Source organism: Pteropus alecto, unplaced genomic scaffold (assembly GCF_000325575.1).
Source record: "Pteropus alecto unplaced genomic scaffold, ASM32557v1 scaffold146, whole genome shotgun sequence".
Classification (NCBI taxonomy): Eukaryota; Metazoa; Chordata; class Mammalia; order Chiroptera; family Pteropodidae; genus Pteropus; species Pteropus alecto.
The window spans coordinates 31,762,331-31,778,806 of NW_006442107.1; the positions used below are offsets into that span (position 1 = coordinate 31,762,331).

The 16,476-nt window shown below is 36.2% G+C and overlaps 1 protein-coding gene across 1 annotated transcript in view; it reads left to right on the forward strand.

Moving 5' to 3' along the window:
• The window catches only part of PTPRM (protein tyrosine phosphatase, receptor type M), a 705,638-nt gene that overhangs the window by 464,444 nt on the left and 224,718 nt on the right, over window positions 1–16,476 (forward strand). Inside the window, exon 14 of the mRNA XM_006920073.3 lies at window positions 12,580–12,712. Coding sequence (XP_006920135.2) covers window positions 12,580–12,712 — 133 coding nt within the window. The remainder of the gene's footprint in view (window positions 1–12,579; window positions 12,713–16,476) is intronic.

The window sequence follows — 16,476 nt, forward strand, 5'->3', positions numbered from 1 at the left end:
TTGTGATATTTTGATTACCTTTCCTTTACTTGCTTTAGGAAAATGTAACTACAATTCAGAATATAAGGCATCAAGGTTAATTTCAACTGCTTTATGTTTAAAAGGCCAGTGAAGTCCGTTCAGAATTTGTAGCCAAGGGACTATGTTGCATTGTTGTGTGATACTTTTTTGGTTGAATTTGAACTAGTCTCTCTTGCAAATAAGTATTTTTAGAATACTGTAAAGTACTTAGTATTTGTGAGAATATTTTCAAAGTATTTATGGATGCGATCCAATATATTTAATCAGAATGGAAAGGAAGTCAGAATTTCCTGCATTATCTTAACATAGCAGGATGTTGAAAAGGGATCAGATCAAGAAAATATCAAGGATATATCTAGAATAAACAAAACTCCTTTTGAAGAAAGAATTCGTATTTTAAATACTTTACTGACTTCGTAAAAGAATCAAGGGGAAGTCACAGCCGACGAGTGAAAGGAGAGAAAAATACAGTCCTTTCAACAGAAGTACTTTATTTTATTTGCCCTTTTGACAATATCAGTGTCAAACTTTTTCATCGGTGTCTCCATCAGGCTGAGAGGGGGGCCCAAACTTTTTAAAGGATTGACTCCTAAAATTCTAGCATGTTAAAATTACATATGTCTCTCTCCCCACCCTACACACATGTATACTACTTACTTTTAGATTTATCATTGTTTTAATGTGACAGGATCTTGAATTTGGCTTTTAATGTCTGATTCATTCTCAAGCTATGGCTTTTCTAGCTTAGCTGTATATATTATCATATAGTCTTAATCAAATGACCTTTCTCTCTCTGGAAAGGTTGTCCTAAGGGAAAAGGGAAGAGATTATTACTGAAAACAATCATTTAAAACATTATTTTTATTAAAATTCAATATGTCATGGAGTAAAATACAACATTTGCATGCTTAGTTAAAAGGTCAAACAACAGACTTCAAAGAAATGTCAACTAGTATAGTCCACTTTGGATAAACCTCAGTGTGCCGATATTTGTCTCCTGTCTTCTGCCCTTTGGGGAACAAATGACCAGCTCATAGAGACAGTGAAAGCCCTCGGGTTTAGACCCCAGATGGTTTTCTAAACTACATGGCACACTTCCTAGGGCAGTTTTCAAATATGTCAGACAGGAATTTGAGCCTAATAATTATCTGCACCGGATTTTAATAGGGTGGTTCATGTGGACACCCTGCATCCCAGGGCGCGTCATTTAGAAAGCATTTATTTTAGACAGAAGGTAATAAATTCAAATCCAGGCTTCTTGGGCAAATCGCTTAAATCTCAGCTTCCATGTCTGTAAAACAAGAGAATACTATTTCTTAATTTCATAGTGGGCAGTATGAGAATGAATGCAATGATATGCATATATAATGGACCTCATACAATGCTAGCCCAGGGTAAAGGCAGAGGAAATGGTGGTTGCTGATAACTTCTTCTGTAAGTTTGTTGTTGTTTTTCTTTTAGAGTACTATTTTATCACCCTTAGGGCTTTCAAGAGAACTAGGTAATTAATCCGGGCCACAGAGAGGCTTGGTTTTGAGCTTCCAGGAAAACAAATGGATTTCTTGATGCTACATAGAGTGTTATTTACATGAACACCGTGTAGATGCTGTAGTCTCCAGGAGCACTGGAGCGTGAGAGGAACTTTATTATTCTATCATGTCAAGACCTGTAATGACTCCCCCAGGGATGATATTTTCCATCTGTCCATCTTTGGGATATAAACAGCAGCAGCATGACCCAGGCTGTTATCTTGCTATTGGAAGTGATGATGATGATGATGATAATGACGAAAAAAGTTTCAGCATTTTCAAAGACGACTGTTTTATTTGAAGCAGTAATAGCCCAAAGCAGTGTATAACCTATTCTGTGCTTCCAGTAACCCAGTATATGGAATAAAATGCCTGGCTCCCTTTGTTGTCCTGGCCATTTGGGGTTCCTTTGTCTCTCACTGTCCTTGGTTTAAATGTGGACACCTTTCTTTGTGTTTGTCCTTCAGTAACATCAATTCTCAAGAGAACCTAAGAGGATGCACTTTAATAGAACTCTATTAAGAAGAGTTATAGATGATCTCATTAAATAACTTTTTCAGACACTGGGTATGAAGTTGGAAAATATAGAGCAGTTTATAAGGCAATGAGAAGCATCAAAAGTTTTTTTCAACATGTTGTTTTCTTTTGGAAGAATAAAAACTATCTCTGAGAAACGATCTTTAGAAATAAGCCTGGCACCTGCCTTGGGCTTAATAAATGGCATCTGCTCAGCACATCTATCACTATCTCTGATGAGTTTTCTCATTGACTCTCGTAAATATCCAAGCAATACATCACTTCAACAATGTAATTGATGTACAGTTTAATATGTACAATTTACTTATTGGTATTGCTAATGATGCAATTATTAATTATAGTATATTATTAATTATAATAGTTTCTTTTTCAAGTTGAAGCTCTTAGAACACATTTGGCAGACCAATTTATGTCTGGGATTTTGCCAAGGTGCTGTCTTTTTTACTCATTTTTGACCAATTTGGTGGGTTCTTCTTCCGTGTCTTTGAATAATTTCTTTAGCTATTGGTGTATATATATGCATAAATACACACACACACATGCACATAGGTAAAGACCATATCAGAGTAAGTTACATGTGTCTTTTAGCCAGTTTAGGGGCTTAATAAAGGGAATTTTAGGGGCTTAATAAAGGGAATAAAGTACAAATAAAGATTTGTACTTTATTTCTTCTATGAGTAATAAGGAAATTAGAAAATGATTTCAAAGCAGGTCATGATAATGATATAATCATTTTATTAAGTGAAATTATTCTTAATATTTTGAATCATATTAGCATTATTGTATTAGAAGTTTCTCCTTTTTGCTTTCTAAAGTGCCCCGGACCATTGTAATTACTCTGCAGCAGAATTTTGGCTAGTTTAAAGATTTCTAAAACAAATTCCATATATGATCATGAAAAATGGTCTATAGCCAGTTAATCATTACAAGTATTGAGTTTATAACACTTTATTCTTGACAGATACTCATTTCCTGTCTCTCCAATATGTATGTACGCAGTTAACTCTCTCATCATTGATAGATATATATTTCACTGCTTTGGTGCTGGAAATATAACATTTTGCCACTAGTATTTATTTCCATGGTATTTCTTTCTATTAATTTCATTTTATCATTGGTGAAAGTTGAGTCAGTAAATTTACTGGTAAAGACTTTTATCTGTCATCAACATATTGACAAAAACTTTTCCTCTGTTCACTGGTGGTCTCTTGGCATACTCAGTGGAACCAATGCTCAGATATTTTTCTTCTTTCTCAGTATGTTGTCTTGATGCCCATGTAAGGTTATCCAAAAATAGCTGCAGATGCCTCTCTTCTTAATAACCCCCTCACTAAATACTGGAGATCAGTGGAGGAAAGTCCACAAAATAGAACCTATTGTTGTCTTTGCTTTCCACTTCTACCTTTAATCTTTCTTCTTTCCTTTTATACCTGTTGTCTGAGGTCTGAGAACTTCAGTGTAAATCAAAAAGTAATGAGTAGGCTATGAAAAGAGTGCAAATGCAAAAGACAGAAAATTTAAAAGAGATTTATTGTGAGAGATCTTTGATTCAGCAAATGTGTTTCTGCAAGTGCTGTGGACACATAATAAGATACTAGGCCAGGCCATGTGAGGGCCAAAAAGTAAAACCAGTTTTTTCACAAAGAACTTATGTTGGTATGTGATCTAAGGGACTTACCAAAATAACTGAACTCGAGGTTGAAAGTAGGAAGTTCTATGCAAGAGCGGTGAAACAAGGTGCTACAGAAGTTCAGCAAGGAAGAGAATACTTTCTGCAAAGCAATCACGAACAGTATTTGAGCGAAGCCTTTTCGGAGGGTGGGTGGCTTTTAAACCTACAAAAAGTGGGTAGAGGAATGCTGCCATGGAGAAGAGGCAGCAGAAGCAGAGCCCCCGAGAAGGGGACATATTGGATGTGTGGGAAAACCATTTCCATTTGGTTGGAACATACGTGAAGGAAGGAAAGTAGAAAGAGGCGTTGAGTTAGGGGGATAGAACCAGCACATGGAAGACCTTGACTGCCTTTTGAAATAAGCATTAGGAAACTTCTAGGTGTTTTGTTTTGTATTTTAAATGAAAGAGTGACCTGATTAGCGCTGTTCTTTAGGAAGATCAGTATGGCTGCAGTATATAAAAGAGACTGGATGCAATGTCTACTTGGGAGTCAAGTACAAACAAAAGTCCAGAAGAGAAATAAACCAGGTTCATGGCAGTGGGAATGGAGAAGAGATAATGAGAGTATGGCATTTTTTGATTTTTTAGAGATTGGGCAGAGAGTTGAAAACTGACCTGTCTAATGTCATGTGACTACTCTTCAACCTAAGGATAGAAGGAATAAACTTCCTTTGTAACTTATTTCATTTTTACATGTTGGGGGTCAAAATGTCCTTTATATACAACCGAAATTTATTTATTTGCTCTAACTTTTATTGCATACATAATACATTCTAAGCATTAAGGATACAGAGGCGGAGAAGATGAAGTTTTTCTCTGTAAGAACTTATAAGCCTATGTATGTATGTTCAAAAATACGCCTCATACATACATAGATCACACATTATTCTCTTTATAAATTCCTCCTACTTGTCTTAAGACATTTGTTTAGTCAAAGACATGTGTTAATCGCTAGACATCAAAGGCAGATAAGAAGTAGTCCTTACTCTTGAAAAGCTCAAGTGAGAGACTGTCAGAGCACCCGCTGGTCGGTCTTCTCCTTAGTTAGATATATAACCTCAATTTCTTTTCTCTTTTTTCATAGTCCTTTTCTACCCTGCAGATCATTTGTATTTCTTTTCTTTGATTCCTTTTCAGCATCTCTACCTGGACCAGCATTTTGTGCCCTAAAAGGATTATGTGCGTGTCACTCCTTTATACATTTCAGAATCACGTTGACTATATTACTAGGCCTTTCTTTTCTGCATGTAGGTCCAGGAAGTCCTTTGTCCTCATATATTTGTCTTATTTTTCTTTCAGGATTTTATTTTTCTTATTGCATTGTTCTGTACTTTGGTTGGTTAGTTGGTTGGTTGGTTGGTTGATTTCATTCTTTTGTTAGGTTCTCCTCTTATTTAAAATCCTCAAGATGATTTTAAATAAGTCTTGTCTTCCAGAGTGTTAGCAATAATCACCTGAGTTTTCTGTATTATCGGAGCAAGTCGTGGTGCAGGGGAAAAGAATGGACTTCACAGACACACCTAGGTCCAACGTGTAGCCCCCTGATTCCTGTTTTTCTGACTTAAACAGGCTACTTATTCTGACTGTCTGCTGCCTCAGTTTCCTCATTTGTAAAATAGTATTAATTACACCTTATGGTATAATATTAAATACGAGTTGTGTAAGATATCTGGCATATAAAGGAGGTCTTCCAAAAGGTCAGCCTTCTTCCTTCCTATCTAATTTAGCAGAATCTGGACAATTGGTCAGCATACTAAATTCCTTGACAGTTAAAAATGTCTTCCAATCATTAACTGTGGCTAAGCATAAAACTGAGGTTTGCCCACCAGGTTTGCCTCTTAATTGTATAAAGGGATATTTTTAAATAGTGCAGTAAAAGAAATTGGCTAACTGATAAAGTAAGATATTAATATATCAGGAGGTATTTCAAAAACAACTCAAATAAACATTTTCCCCATTTTTGCCACAGTCTGTGAAAACTTGCCTCGCAGATTTTTAGGAGCAATGGTTCTCAAATTGGATTTCTCTCCGGGGATTCCTGGGTCCTACCTCAGACCTTTGATCTGGAGTCAGTGGGGAACTCAGCCATCTGCATGTTTCAAAAACTCTCCAAATTGTTCTTAAACTCTCTATAATTAGTAAACCTCTGTTCTAGAATATACCGGACAGAATGACACAATTAACGTAAGCCTTATTTATTAAAGAGCTTCATTGTTTCAGGAAAAAATGTATGTTTACTAATGAGAGTCAAGGGATTATATGACCCTGCTCTCTGCTAAGACCCCAGGAACCCTCGATATGTTTCTAAGGGCCACCTTTTGTGGCTGTGGCTCATTGATCTATGAAAGACATGTTACACTTCTGCATGCATTTTGCTAGATTCTGTACATTTTTTGAACATTAGAAATACTGATTCTTCCAGCAAGCACATAGAATTTATTAGGTGTACATACTTACTTTTTGATAAGATAGTGAATTACCAATTTAAGGCCACAGAAAAAGCTGAAAGGGTTTTTGCAAACAGCTACTACTTTGTTCAGGAAGCTGTAGTGATCTTTTTTCCCACAGGAATGATTTTTAAGAGCAAAACATAAGCTATACCAAGGCACAAAGTCCAGAAGAAAATTTGAGGCACAGTAGGTTTATATTTTAATGCCTTCAACATTAATTTCATACAAACTGTTGGAAATGTCCACTCTTAACTGGTGCATCCTCAAAGGCATCCACTCCCATACCCTTTATCGATTATTCACTTTATATGAAAGGTGAATACAGTAACTACCTTATTATCAGCAAACCGCTTCCTCATTTTTATTACTTGACCATGATTTGAGAAATGCAGATGGAAAAAAACAAGCCTATTTCATCAGAATAGTAACAGCACTAATAATTCTTTTGAAACTTTTAGTGCCCAGATAGTGAGTGATAAGGCTTTGATAGATTATCTTACCCACAGAGAGTTGGCCTCGTCAATAAATAGAGCATACCTGTCATGAAATTAGAACAAAAATAAAAAGGATATTAATTTTTAGAGATGATATATATCAGACAATCCAGTATCTCAGTTTTACATGAAAAATTATGTTTCTGATTATTACTTGTAAGTCATACAAGCTCTGCATGCCCTATGGCGGAAATTAGGGACAAAGAAAGAGTTATAAATTCAAAAGCATAATCAGGTTACAAATAATACATAAAGTGTGAATGTAGATTATTCTAGGAGTAGTGATTGACTTTTCACTTCCAGGAAGAAAAACAATGATATGTAACGTAAATGAAAATCTTGGAGATGTTTCACAATTGTGTATAATGTTAAGATACAACTGTAAAAAACTAAACACAAACTGCAAAGAATTCTAATTCTCTGAGCAACAAGACATAAATGAACTGTCTCACATTAATCTTTAAAACTAGGTTGTTGCTTTTTTGAGAAAAAAGAAATCTACCTCTGCAAAAGGTAAAAAATAACGACCTATGAAAATTAATTAAAGTAGATTCTCTGTTCTATAATTCATAAAAATGCTAGTACGAAGTGTCTAAGGCTTCCTTAACTGAAATTTTAGAATATCTTTTGGGACCAGTGCTCTTTGACACATACTTAGAGGAACAATACTTTTACATATTTCCATAGCTTTCATTTTATTTTCTACTTTTTTCTCCCATCTCATCTCATAAGGTTTCTTCATCAACTCAGTTTCTCTTTTAAGCAATTCCCACGTTTGCTGTCCCCAAAGTGTTTCTCTTTCCCCCAAAATACCAAGAATGGTATTGTGGTATCTGGTTTGCCACTGAAACATTTTGCATGTAGTGAGAATGAAGTACTTTGTTCCTTGGATTTAGTTCAAACATTGAACCCAAATACATGTTTCCCCCAACAGGAAACCAGCCACATATTTCCATAAATGGCACCAACATCCACCCAGTCCTTCATACTCTGAGACCTGAGCTCACCTGTGTGCAGCCAGTGGGGTGCCTTCTGTGAGTCCCTTGTGTCCTTTCAGTTCCATTTGCCTGCTTAGATTAGACATTGGAGGCTCCTAGCCTGGGTGAGGCGATAGCTTTTCCGTGGCTCTTTAAATGACCTTCCTTTCCTTTCTTCTGTGATCCTGAGTAGTCCTGCTCAGTTATTCTCAAGACACAGCTCTGTTATCCTCTGTGGCTCCTCATTTCTTAAATCTAGTACAGGCTGTTCTAGCTAGTAAGCAACACCCTAAACCATAAAGCCTCAGTTATTCAAACTATCTCTTCCACTACTTTCCTACTTGCACCGAGCTCCAGACAAACTAAACGAGTATAGGATCACAGAGACCTCTTTGTGTGCCCTACCTGCCTTGGCTTATAAGGCATCCTCCCCACCCATCTATTGGAATCCTCCCTGTCCTTCAAACCCATTTGTATTGCAACCTCTGTCAAGGAGTCTTTCCTAATCTCACTCTCCACTCTTCCACAGTGGGTTCTGTAGCCCATCCACGGCACTTAGTGTGGCTTCTTGTGTTGTGCTGTGAAGGATGAGGTGTCAGTCTTTTTACTCATTTCAAATTCCCCCACAGAGCCTAGTTACAGTGCTTTGAGTATAAAAAGTATTCAGTAAGGAGCTGTTAATTTGAAGGCTGCGAAAACCAAGATTAGCTGTATCATATGAATAAGACTGCTCTAACAGGTATCCTTTCCAGGAGTGCTTCCACCACTAATTTGATCACTGATCATTTTCCGCCCACCTTTAGGATGTAACTCTGTGTAGTATCACTTTCTGCCTTTTTCTCCTACTCTTCCCCTTCATCATCCTAGTTATGAGGAGTGAATAGAGGTCCTAGAGCTCTGTGCTCCTGAATTAACCCTCAGCCCCTACCCCAACCATTACCTCTCACCATTACTATCTGCCTTAAGATTACCAAGATTCATCTCATTGTGCCCTTTTTCTCAAGAAGTCCAGGTGTCTAGTTCTCCCTTCTTCCCCTAGACCTTCTCCTCATTAACATCCTATACCACCCATTTGCTTTCTCTCTCCACGTCTCAAAACAGACCACCCATCAACATCCAGCATGCTGTGTTTGTTTATATCTGGGAAAGAATGTAACTTTTATGAGGACAGAGGTCTTCGTTTTACCTATATGGTCACTGTTATAATCCTAAAATAGTGCCTGGCACATAGTTGATACTCAATAAACAGTTGTTGAATAAATGGACAATATTGCTGATTTCCCCCTACATTCTAGGACAGCCTAGCACACGTCACCATTAAGCAGAGATTCTCCATGGCCAGTCTGCCTCTTCAGCTCTTCCTCATTTTCCTCTCCCTTCCCTTTAGGAAAGCTTTCTGTTTCCTCAAGGTGAGACAGTCCTGATGCTGTGGGCAGCAGGGTCAGTGGCTCCAAGAAGCAGTGGTATCTTTTATGGTCTTCTGGGCTTGCATCCTTGGGTCTTCCAGGAGATTTTATACAGCCGGTTCAGGAGTCAAAATTGGGCCCAAACCTCATGATATTTTTCATGTTAGATATTATATCTGAAACCTTAAATAATGCAGACTCACTGGAATAGCACTCTTTTATTTTCTTAGTTATTAAAACAAAACAAAACAAAAAACAGAGCTGTCACTAGGAGTCAGTAGAGTTGGCATCTGTGAAGACTATGCTCCATAATTTTAGCAGCCTCTCATCTTCAATCACCTAGAGATATTTAGCTTATTCATCATCTTAATGAATATGTTTAAGCCTAGATAATGCCCACTGTTAAACACATACTTTTGAATTTATTCTCTTTAAAATGAACTAAATGTTCAGTAAACTCTAAACAGAATGCACAGTAGAAGAAAAAAAATGCCTTTTCACCAAGAATTAGAATTTATACCCCTTTAAAAAAAGAATAAAAGTTTATACCATTAGAAACCTGGCAAGAAAATAATAAGACCTAGGCGAAAATATTATGAGAACAACTTTTATGCCAAGCAGTTTCTAAATTATAATGTTAAATTCATAGATTTGGGTGAGGAGGAAAAAGCAATCTATCATTCGCAACCACATTCTGTCACAAATTGTCTTCTGTCCGAGGATGACTGACAGCTTACAACCACGTTTCCAAAGAAACAAAGGCGAGAAGAGCATCATGTGGAAGGAGAACATAAAGATATCCATTTCAGGAAGGTCCGGAGGGCAGATCAGGTGGAAAAAGGCAGGAATGACATGTACCCAGTGTGAACCTGGAATTAATGACACACATCTTCATGAGTTTATCTCAGGGCCATGATTTATTTCATCCCAACTTGTGTCTATGTTCATGCTTCCCCTGAGTATTGCTAAACTCAGACATCCAAATCAATCCCTTCATTCAGGCACATCACAGTGATCTAGTGGCCATGCCCTGTTGCAGGCAAAGGGCAGGTAGGTGGCTCACAGACAGTGCCAGGCAGCCCTCCCAACCTTTTTTGAGTTGTTCTCCCATTTCGTATGATTGCTACCCTAATCACATTGCAACTGTGTCCTGCAGAGATAAGACATTTCATTTTCTTGACCTGCAATGTGAAATGAGTTAAAAGTAAGTGCTAAAGAATGATAATATTGAGGTGCACTGGCTGCATAGCAATACGCTTGCCTGCTTCATAAAGGGAATGAAAGGCTGCAGATTGATCTTTTTTCTTGACCCACAGATGTGTAGAGTTATTCACCAGTTCTCATAGAGCATAGGTAAAAGGCTAAAGTAAAACACAACCAGTTTCCTAGTTAACAGAAGCAGATGTATGACCATTAACAGGACAAACTTCTCTTACTGTTTACAACATATAAGTTGTAGCTGTGATTTTTTTATATTCAGATTTTTAAGCTATGTAAAGTGTTTCTAAATAAATTCTTTCCCAATTATTGTATTTACAGACGTAAATGTTACAAGAAAAAAACTTAGTGAATCATTTATTTTGAAAATATATTTGGATTACTTACAATCTATAACTAGTGAGATCAATGAAATTGCTCCCAGTATGGTCCCATTTGGAAGAATAAAACTAATTTGACTTTATTTTTTTTAAGTACATTTTTTTAATTGGATAGAAAATCAAAATTAAAAATATTGGACCTTTTTTCAGTTTCATGAATTTGAAATATGTCATTTTTATATGGATTGCTTTCTTTTTACTATTTATTTATATTTTTATAACATACATTTATCTTTAAATTTGCCTATCAATTTAATGTAACAATAGCCTCCAAATCTACCACTTGGTTGTATGTTCCAGTGGCATTTTGGAATGATATTCAATAAAAAGTAATAAACATCAATGTTTTCAAAGTTTATCTGGACATCTAGTTTGAGGGATATTCATTCAAACAAAATAGATAGACATCCTTCCGATGTTATTAGAAATAAGAATAAGCTATAAAGGGTTATCCAGAAGGGTTTGTATTTAATAAAGTGTGATCTTTACATCACTACTCACATTACTATTGTCACTTTGATTGGAATTTACACACAGAGTAGAAACTCAGATGATTATGGTCCTCCACCTGCCTTGTGTTTCTCCCCTGATCTTGACTAGCTTTGCCAGTCTGATGGCCATGGCTATATTCAGGATGCAGAGGCATCCTATAAAATCTTCATATAAATACCTTTTGAAAGAAATATTGTTTATATGGTCCCAGTGGAAACAGAAGGAAAATTATAGCTTGGTATTTTATATTTCTCTAAAATGATTCATCTTAGAATAAGCCCAGTCTAGAATGCACAAGACACAATGATGGTTAAGTTTTTCAAGAACCAGATGAAGCATGAATGGAAAACCCAATGAAAGGGTAGAAAAGGCTGGTACCAACATTCAATTTTAATTACATTTTACCAACAAAAATAAGAAGAAAATTCTAAGGTGAGAAATTTGAACATACAATTTTTCTCCTTTCAGAATGATCTGTTTACTTAGTGAGGGTGACATGATGGCTCAGATGCTGAGCACTATCTTGTCATGATTAAAAAGGTAGAAGCCCTTTAAAAAATAGATGCTGTTTAGTGAATTGAACATTACCTTCCTAATATTTTTCATCCTGAACTCATTTAGCAGAGGAAATGGATATTTCATCAGACATGGATGCGACATTCCATCATATTATGCCATTATCAGGACAAACGGTGTTTTGAAAATGGGAAAGCAGGAGGGCTAAGACAGTTGCCACTGTAAGGTTCTGGTTATCTCATTTAAACAGATATTAAATATGGGTGCCAGTAGTGTGATCATCAGCTGCTTCCTACGTTGTGAATAAATTGTTTAGAAGGAGTCTTTTGCCTGCCAGATGTGACCTAGATTTAGATTTCCAAAGGCAGGTGGGGAAATCTCTATTGTGTGGGAAAAAAAAAAAACAATTGTAAAATTCATAATAAATGCGCTTATCTCATGTTTCCAGGTGTTTAGGCTAATATGTTATGGAATTACTACTTCATTTATGAAAAATAATTGAGGAAAGTGTTCCAGCAAATCAAATTTGGATAAAGGCTTAGGATAGTCATTGTGTTGTTAGCAAGTTTTTAAATGGCAAAAAGAGCTGAGAGGCAATAAAGATAATAAAAATATTTTAAAAACTGAGATGAGACTCTTATAAAAGGGTCAGTTGCGAGTGTGCTATCCAACTTAACGTTATGATTTAATAAAATATTGAAGAACAATGTGAAAAATTATACTCCTTTAAGTGCATATGAAAGGTGTTTAAAAAGCCAAAGTTGGTCTGTCTGCAGGCTCTGATAAGTCTTATTACTCTGTTACATGCAGTAATTTTTTTTAAAATGTAACATCTTTATTCTCTCTTACCCACCCTCTCTCTTTTTCATTCTCTTTCTTCTTTAGGAGCTGCCACTCCAAAACCCGTCCCAGAACCTGAAAAACAAACAGACCATACAGTTAAAATCGCTGGAGTCATTGCTGGCATCTTGCTGTTTGTTATTATATTTCTTGGAGTTGTGTTGGTGATGAAGAAAAGGTGAGCTCCTCGCTATTGCCAAAGATGTGGTTCTACCCCGTTGTTGCCAGGTTGCTTCATGTGTGTGACAACATTCAGTTATTGAATTGGCTTCGATGACCAAGACACATCTGTTACTCTGGTCGTTGATAGTTTTCATCATATTGCTTTCAAGGTTATGGGACAAAATTTAGAGAAAATGGCTGTGATTTTGTATGAATATGCAAAGCATATCATGCCAAGTTAACATAAGAATTGTGTTTTTTCACAAGTTCTTACATAAAACTCTGCAGAATCTTTAAAGCCATATATTCACCAGGAAATTTTTAGTACTTATTACTGACATCTTAATGTATTTGATGTTCTCGGAGATGTGAGAAAGAAAATTTTTCCCTCTCATTATAATGAAGATAATGGTAGAATTTATTGAACCCATGTTATGTGTAGGCACCATGCCAGGGGTTAGTCAACAGAACATTCCTTGAGAAAGAGATACTCAGAGAACAGCCTGATAAAAATACAGGGCATGGACATGGTTAAGGACCAGAAGTAGAGCACTTTGAAAGTTATAAGATTGACCTTTTTAGCCAAGAGGTGGTCTAGGGGAGAACGGCAGATGTGACTATTATAAGCAATCTTTAACCTCTGATACTTGAAAAATATACAAAGTCTTTGTTTTGTGAAAATAAGCAAAAACTTATATAAAAGTTATCAACATGTAAAAATAGATGATAAGGAGCAATGGGAAAATTTTCCAACAGAGATAATACTCAAATCTTGTTTCTTTGCTCTATAGTTTTAAAATAACTGTAGAGTGAGAGTAAAGTCATTGAATAGGGTGAGGACAGAGAGACTAGCAAAGTGAAGTCTTAAAAGTCTTGTCTGGTCATCTGAGGAAGTTGGAGTTGGTCCTAAAATCTGCTGATGGCTCTTAAGCAGGTAGTAACATGATGTAATTTTTATCTTAGAAACACCACTCTGATGTTAGGGTATAGCACAGTGTGGAGGGGGAAAAGAAAATTAGAGTCAGAAAGACAAGTTGAATGAGGGGGCAACTTTAGAAAAATTAAGAGGTAAGTTTTAGTAAGCATTTGGAGGCAGAAGCTAAACAAGATGGAATAATATAGAAAGAACCTTGTTACTGGCTTGTACAACTTAGTGGAGATACCACCATTCACCAAAATGTGGAATATAAGAAGTAGAACATACATGGGGAGGGAAGATGGAGAATTCAGATTTGCACTTTTTAAGTTTACTGTTCCTGTAAAGTTAAGTGGAGATGTACACTGGGCAGTTGGATGTGCTGGTATGGACTAGGAATAATACTTTTCATAGTCAAAGTCATCAACATATCCTGGAGCTGAAGCCATGGGTTCGGATGAGGTCACTCAGAGTGATCGTAGAGTGATAAGAAGGAAGTCAAGGATGAAGATAAAACCTTGGGTAACAGTGACATTTAAGGGGTGAGTTAGTATACAAATATATACATACAAAGTCTTTTCTTACTTCTTTATTTTATGTTTATTGTTCTACTTAGGCCACAGGGACAAACTGTTGCTCTCTCCCAGCTGTATATATCACTAACTGGTCCCCATCATTTCAACAGTTCCTTAACCTGTCACACATTCTCTATTCCTTTCTCTCTTTGTTCACCCATCACTTGATTTAATTTTTAAATCTTTTTTTCCTTTTCATTTCACTTCTCTGTACCTCTCTTTCCTTTACCCTTCTTTTCTTCTTCTTTAGCTATTTATCTCTTTATTTCTTCCTTTGTAACTCTTTCGTTTCTTACTTTCCTTCTCTTTTACTTCTCTCTCACCTCATATATTTTTCTCCTAGATGTTTCTCATCTCTCTCTCTACCTTGATGTTTATGTAGATAGCTTATCTTGGGTATAAGTGGTTAGTTAGTACTGTTTTCTGTTGTTGTTGTTGTTGTTTAAATATGATCCAATATAAATTCTAAACAACACTAGTCCCTTCGATGCCTGGACAATCAAACTAAACATTTTGGAGAGATTTATTTTAAGTTGTGGGAGTATGTAGATTTTTGTGTCCTCTAGCAAGATCTCTATGAGGAATAGCCTGAAACAACTAATCCAGTTGCCCTTGTGACCTTAGCTAAATTTTAACTCATTCTCTAAGGGTCTTTTCTGCTAAATTAATTCATTATTCTACCTAAGTCTCTCAGGTAGTCATGGAGGTTATGTTATAAATTATGCATTTAAAGAGATTGCCTATGGTTACAAATGGCCTTGATAAAACTTTAGACTAAATACCGATAACTCATATCAACTTTACATGATTATTTACTGGATAATAATGTTAAAAGGGTTGTTTTCACAGCATGTGCCACTTTTGTATTTGTTTTCTCCAAAACATAGAATATGTTTTCTGTAAGTCAAATCTCCAATATACTATGCCTATAAATACAAAAAAAAAAAAAAAAGTATGACATAGACCTGAATAGTCATGTGGTACAAACAGTCGTATTTAATAGAAATTCTTAAAACTTTTAATTGTTCAGCTTTTTCCCAAAAATTGAAATCTATATTTTAAAAGTTTTTATTTTTAAACAGAATGATTCAAACAAGATATTAATTTATGGATAAGTTGCAGGAGTGTTACTGACGTAATAAGCTTCATTGGTTAGAAGGAACACAATTTATTTTTTGTATTGAGATATAATTGACATTTAACATTATATAGTTTCAGATGTACAACATATGTTACAAAATGATCACCACAATAAATCTAGTTAACATCTGTCACCGTACATATTTACAAAAATATTTTTTCTTGTGATGAGAAATTTTAAGATCTACTCTCTTAACATCTTTCAAATATGAAATACGGTATTATTAACTATAGCCACAATGCTGTACATTACATCCCTATGACTTATTTACTTTACAGCTGGAAGTTTATACCTTTTGACCTCCTTAACCCATTTCAGTCACCTCCCAACCCCCCCAGAGGAACACTGAATTCAGACTGGGAATTCCTAAATCTGTATTTTAACTAGCTTTGTGTCAGCGCCGAGCTGCTGGAGAAGGGAAAGTTTCAGTGGTGAGATGCCCAGTTAGAAGAATGCACAAGGGGCTGACATGAGAATGAAATGGCAGGCATCAACTTTACTGTGGGGAGTGCACTTCTGTTGCAGGAAGTGCAGTTCTATTGCGGGGAGTGCGCTTCTGCTTCTGCTCTTCTTCTGCTCCCCTTCTTGTGCTCCCCTTCTGCTCCCCAGGGGACCATATGGCTCCACATATATCAGAGTACAACAGTGGCATTCTGTCACACATACATGATAAAATAAGCTGAAGTACGTTTGCATATGTTAGGCACAGGGGCCCTCTACACTAATGTAACATTCTAAATCCAGGGTCCTATTCGTAGCTGTGAGCCTGGATCACAGCCAGGCCTGGGACCCACACTTTGTGATTCTTAACTTCTCTGGGCCTTTGTTTTCTCATTCGTAAATTGAGAAATTTGCACTAGACGATCTCTGAAGTCCCTCCAAATTCCAAAATATCAGGTTTTCTATTATGTAGCAGCCTATGATGACGGTACTATACATTTTCTATTCTAGAGGTATGGTGGGTGGCTCATTGGCTTATTACTGTATTTCATTATTTAATGTACCTGGTGGTTCTTGAATCTCTTCGTTTAGTCAATTCAAGTCTAGAAGTGTTAGTTGGTGAGTAGTTTATCTTTTAGCCACTTGTTTCCCATTGTCACACAGGAGATATTCAGTTAAAAGTAGGGAGCAATGGGAAGTGAAAAAAG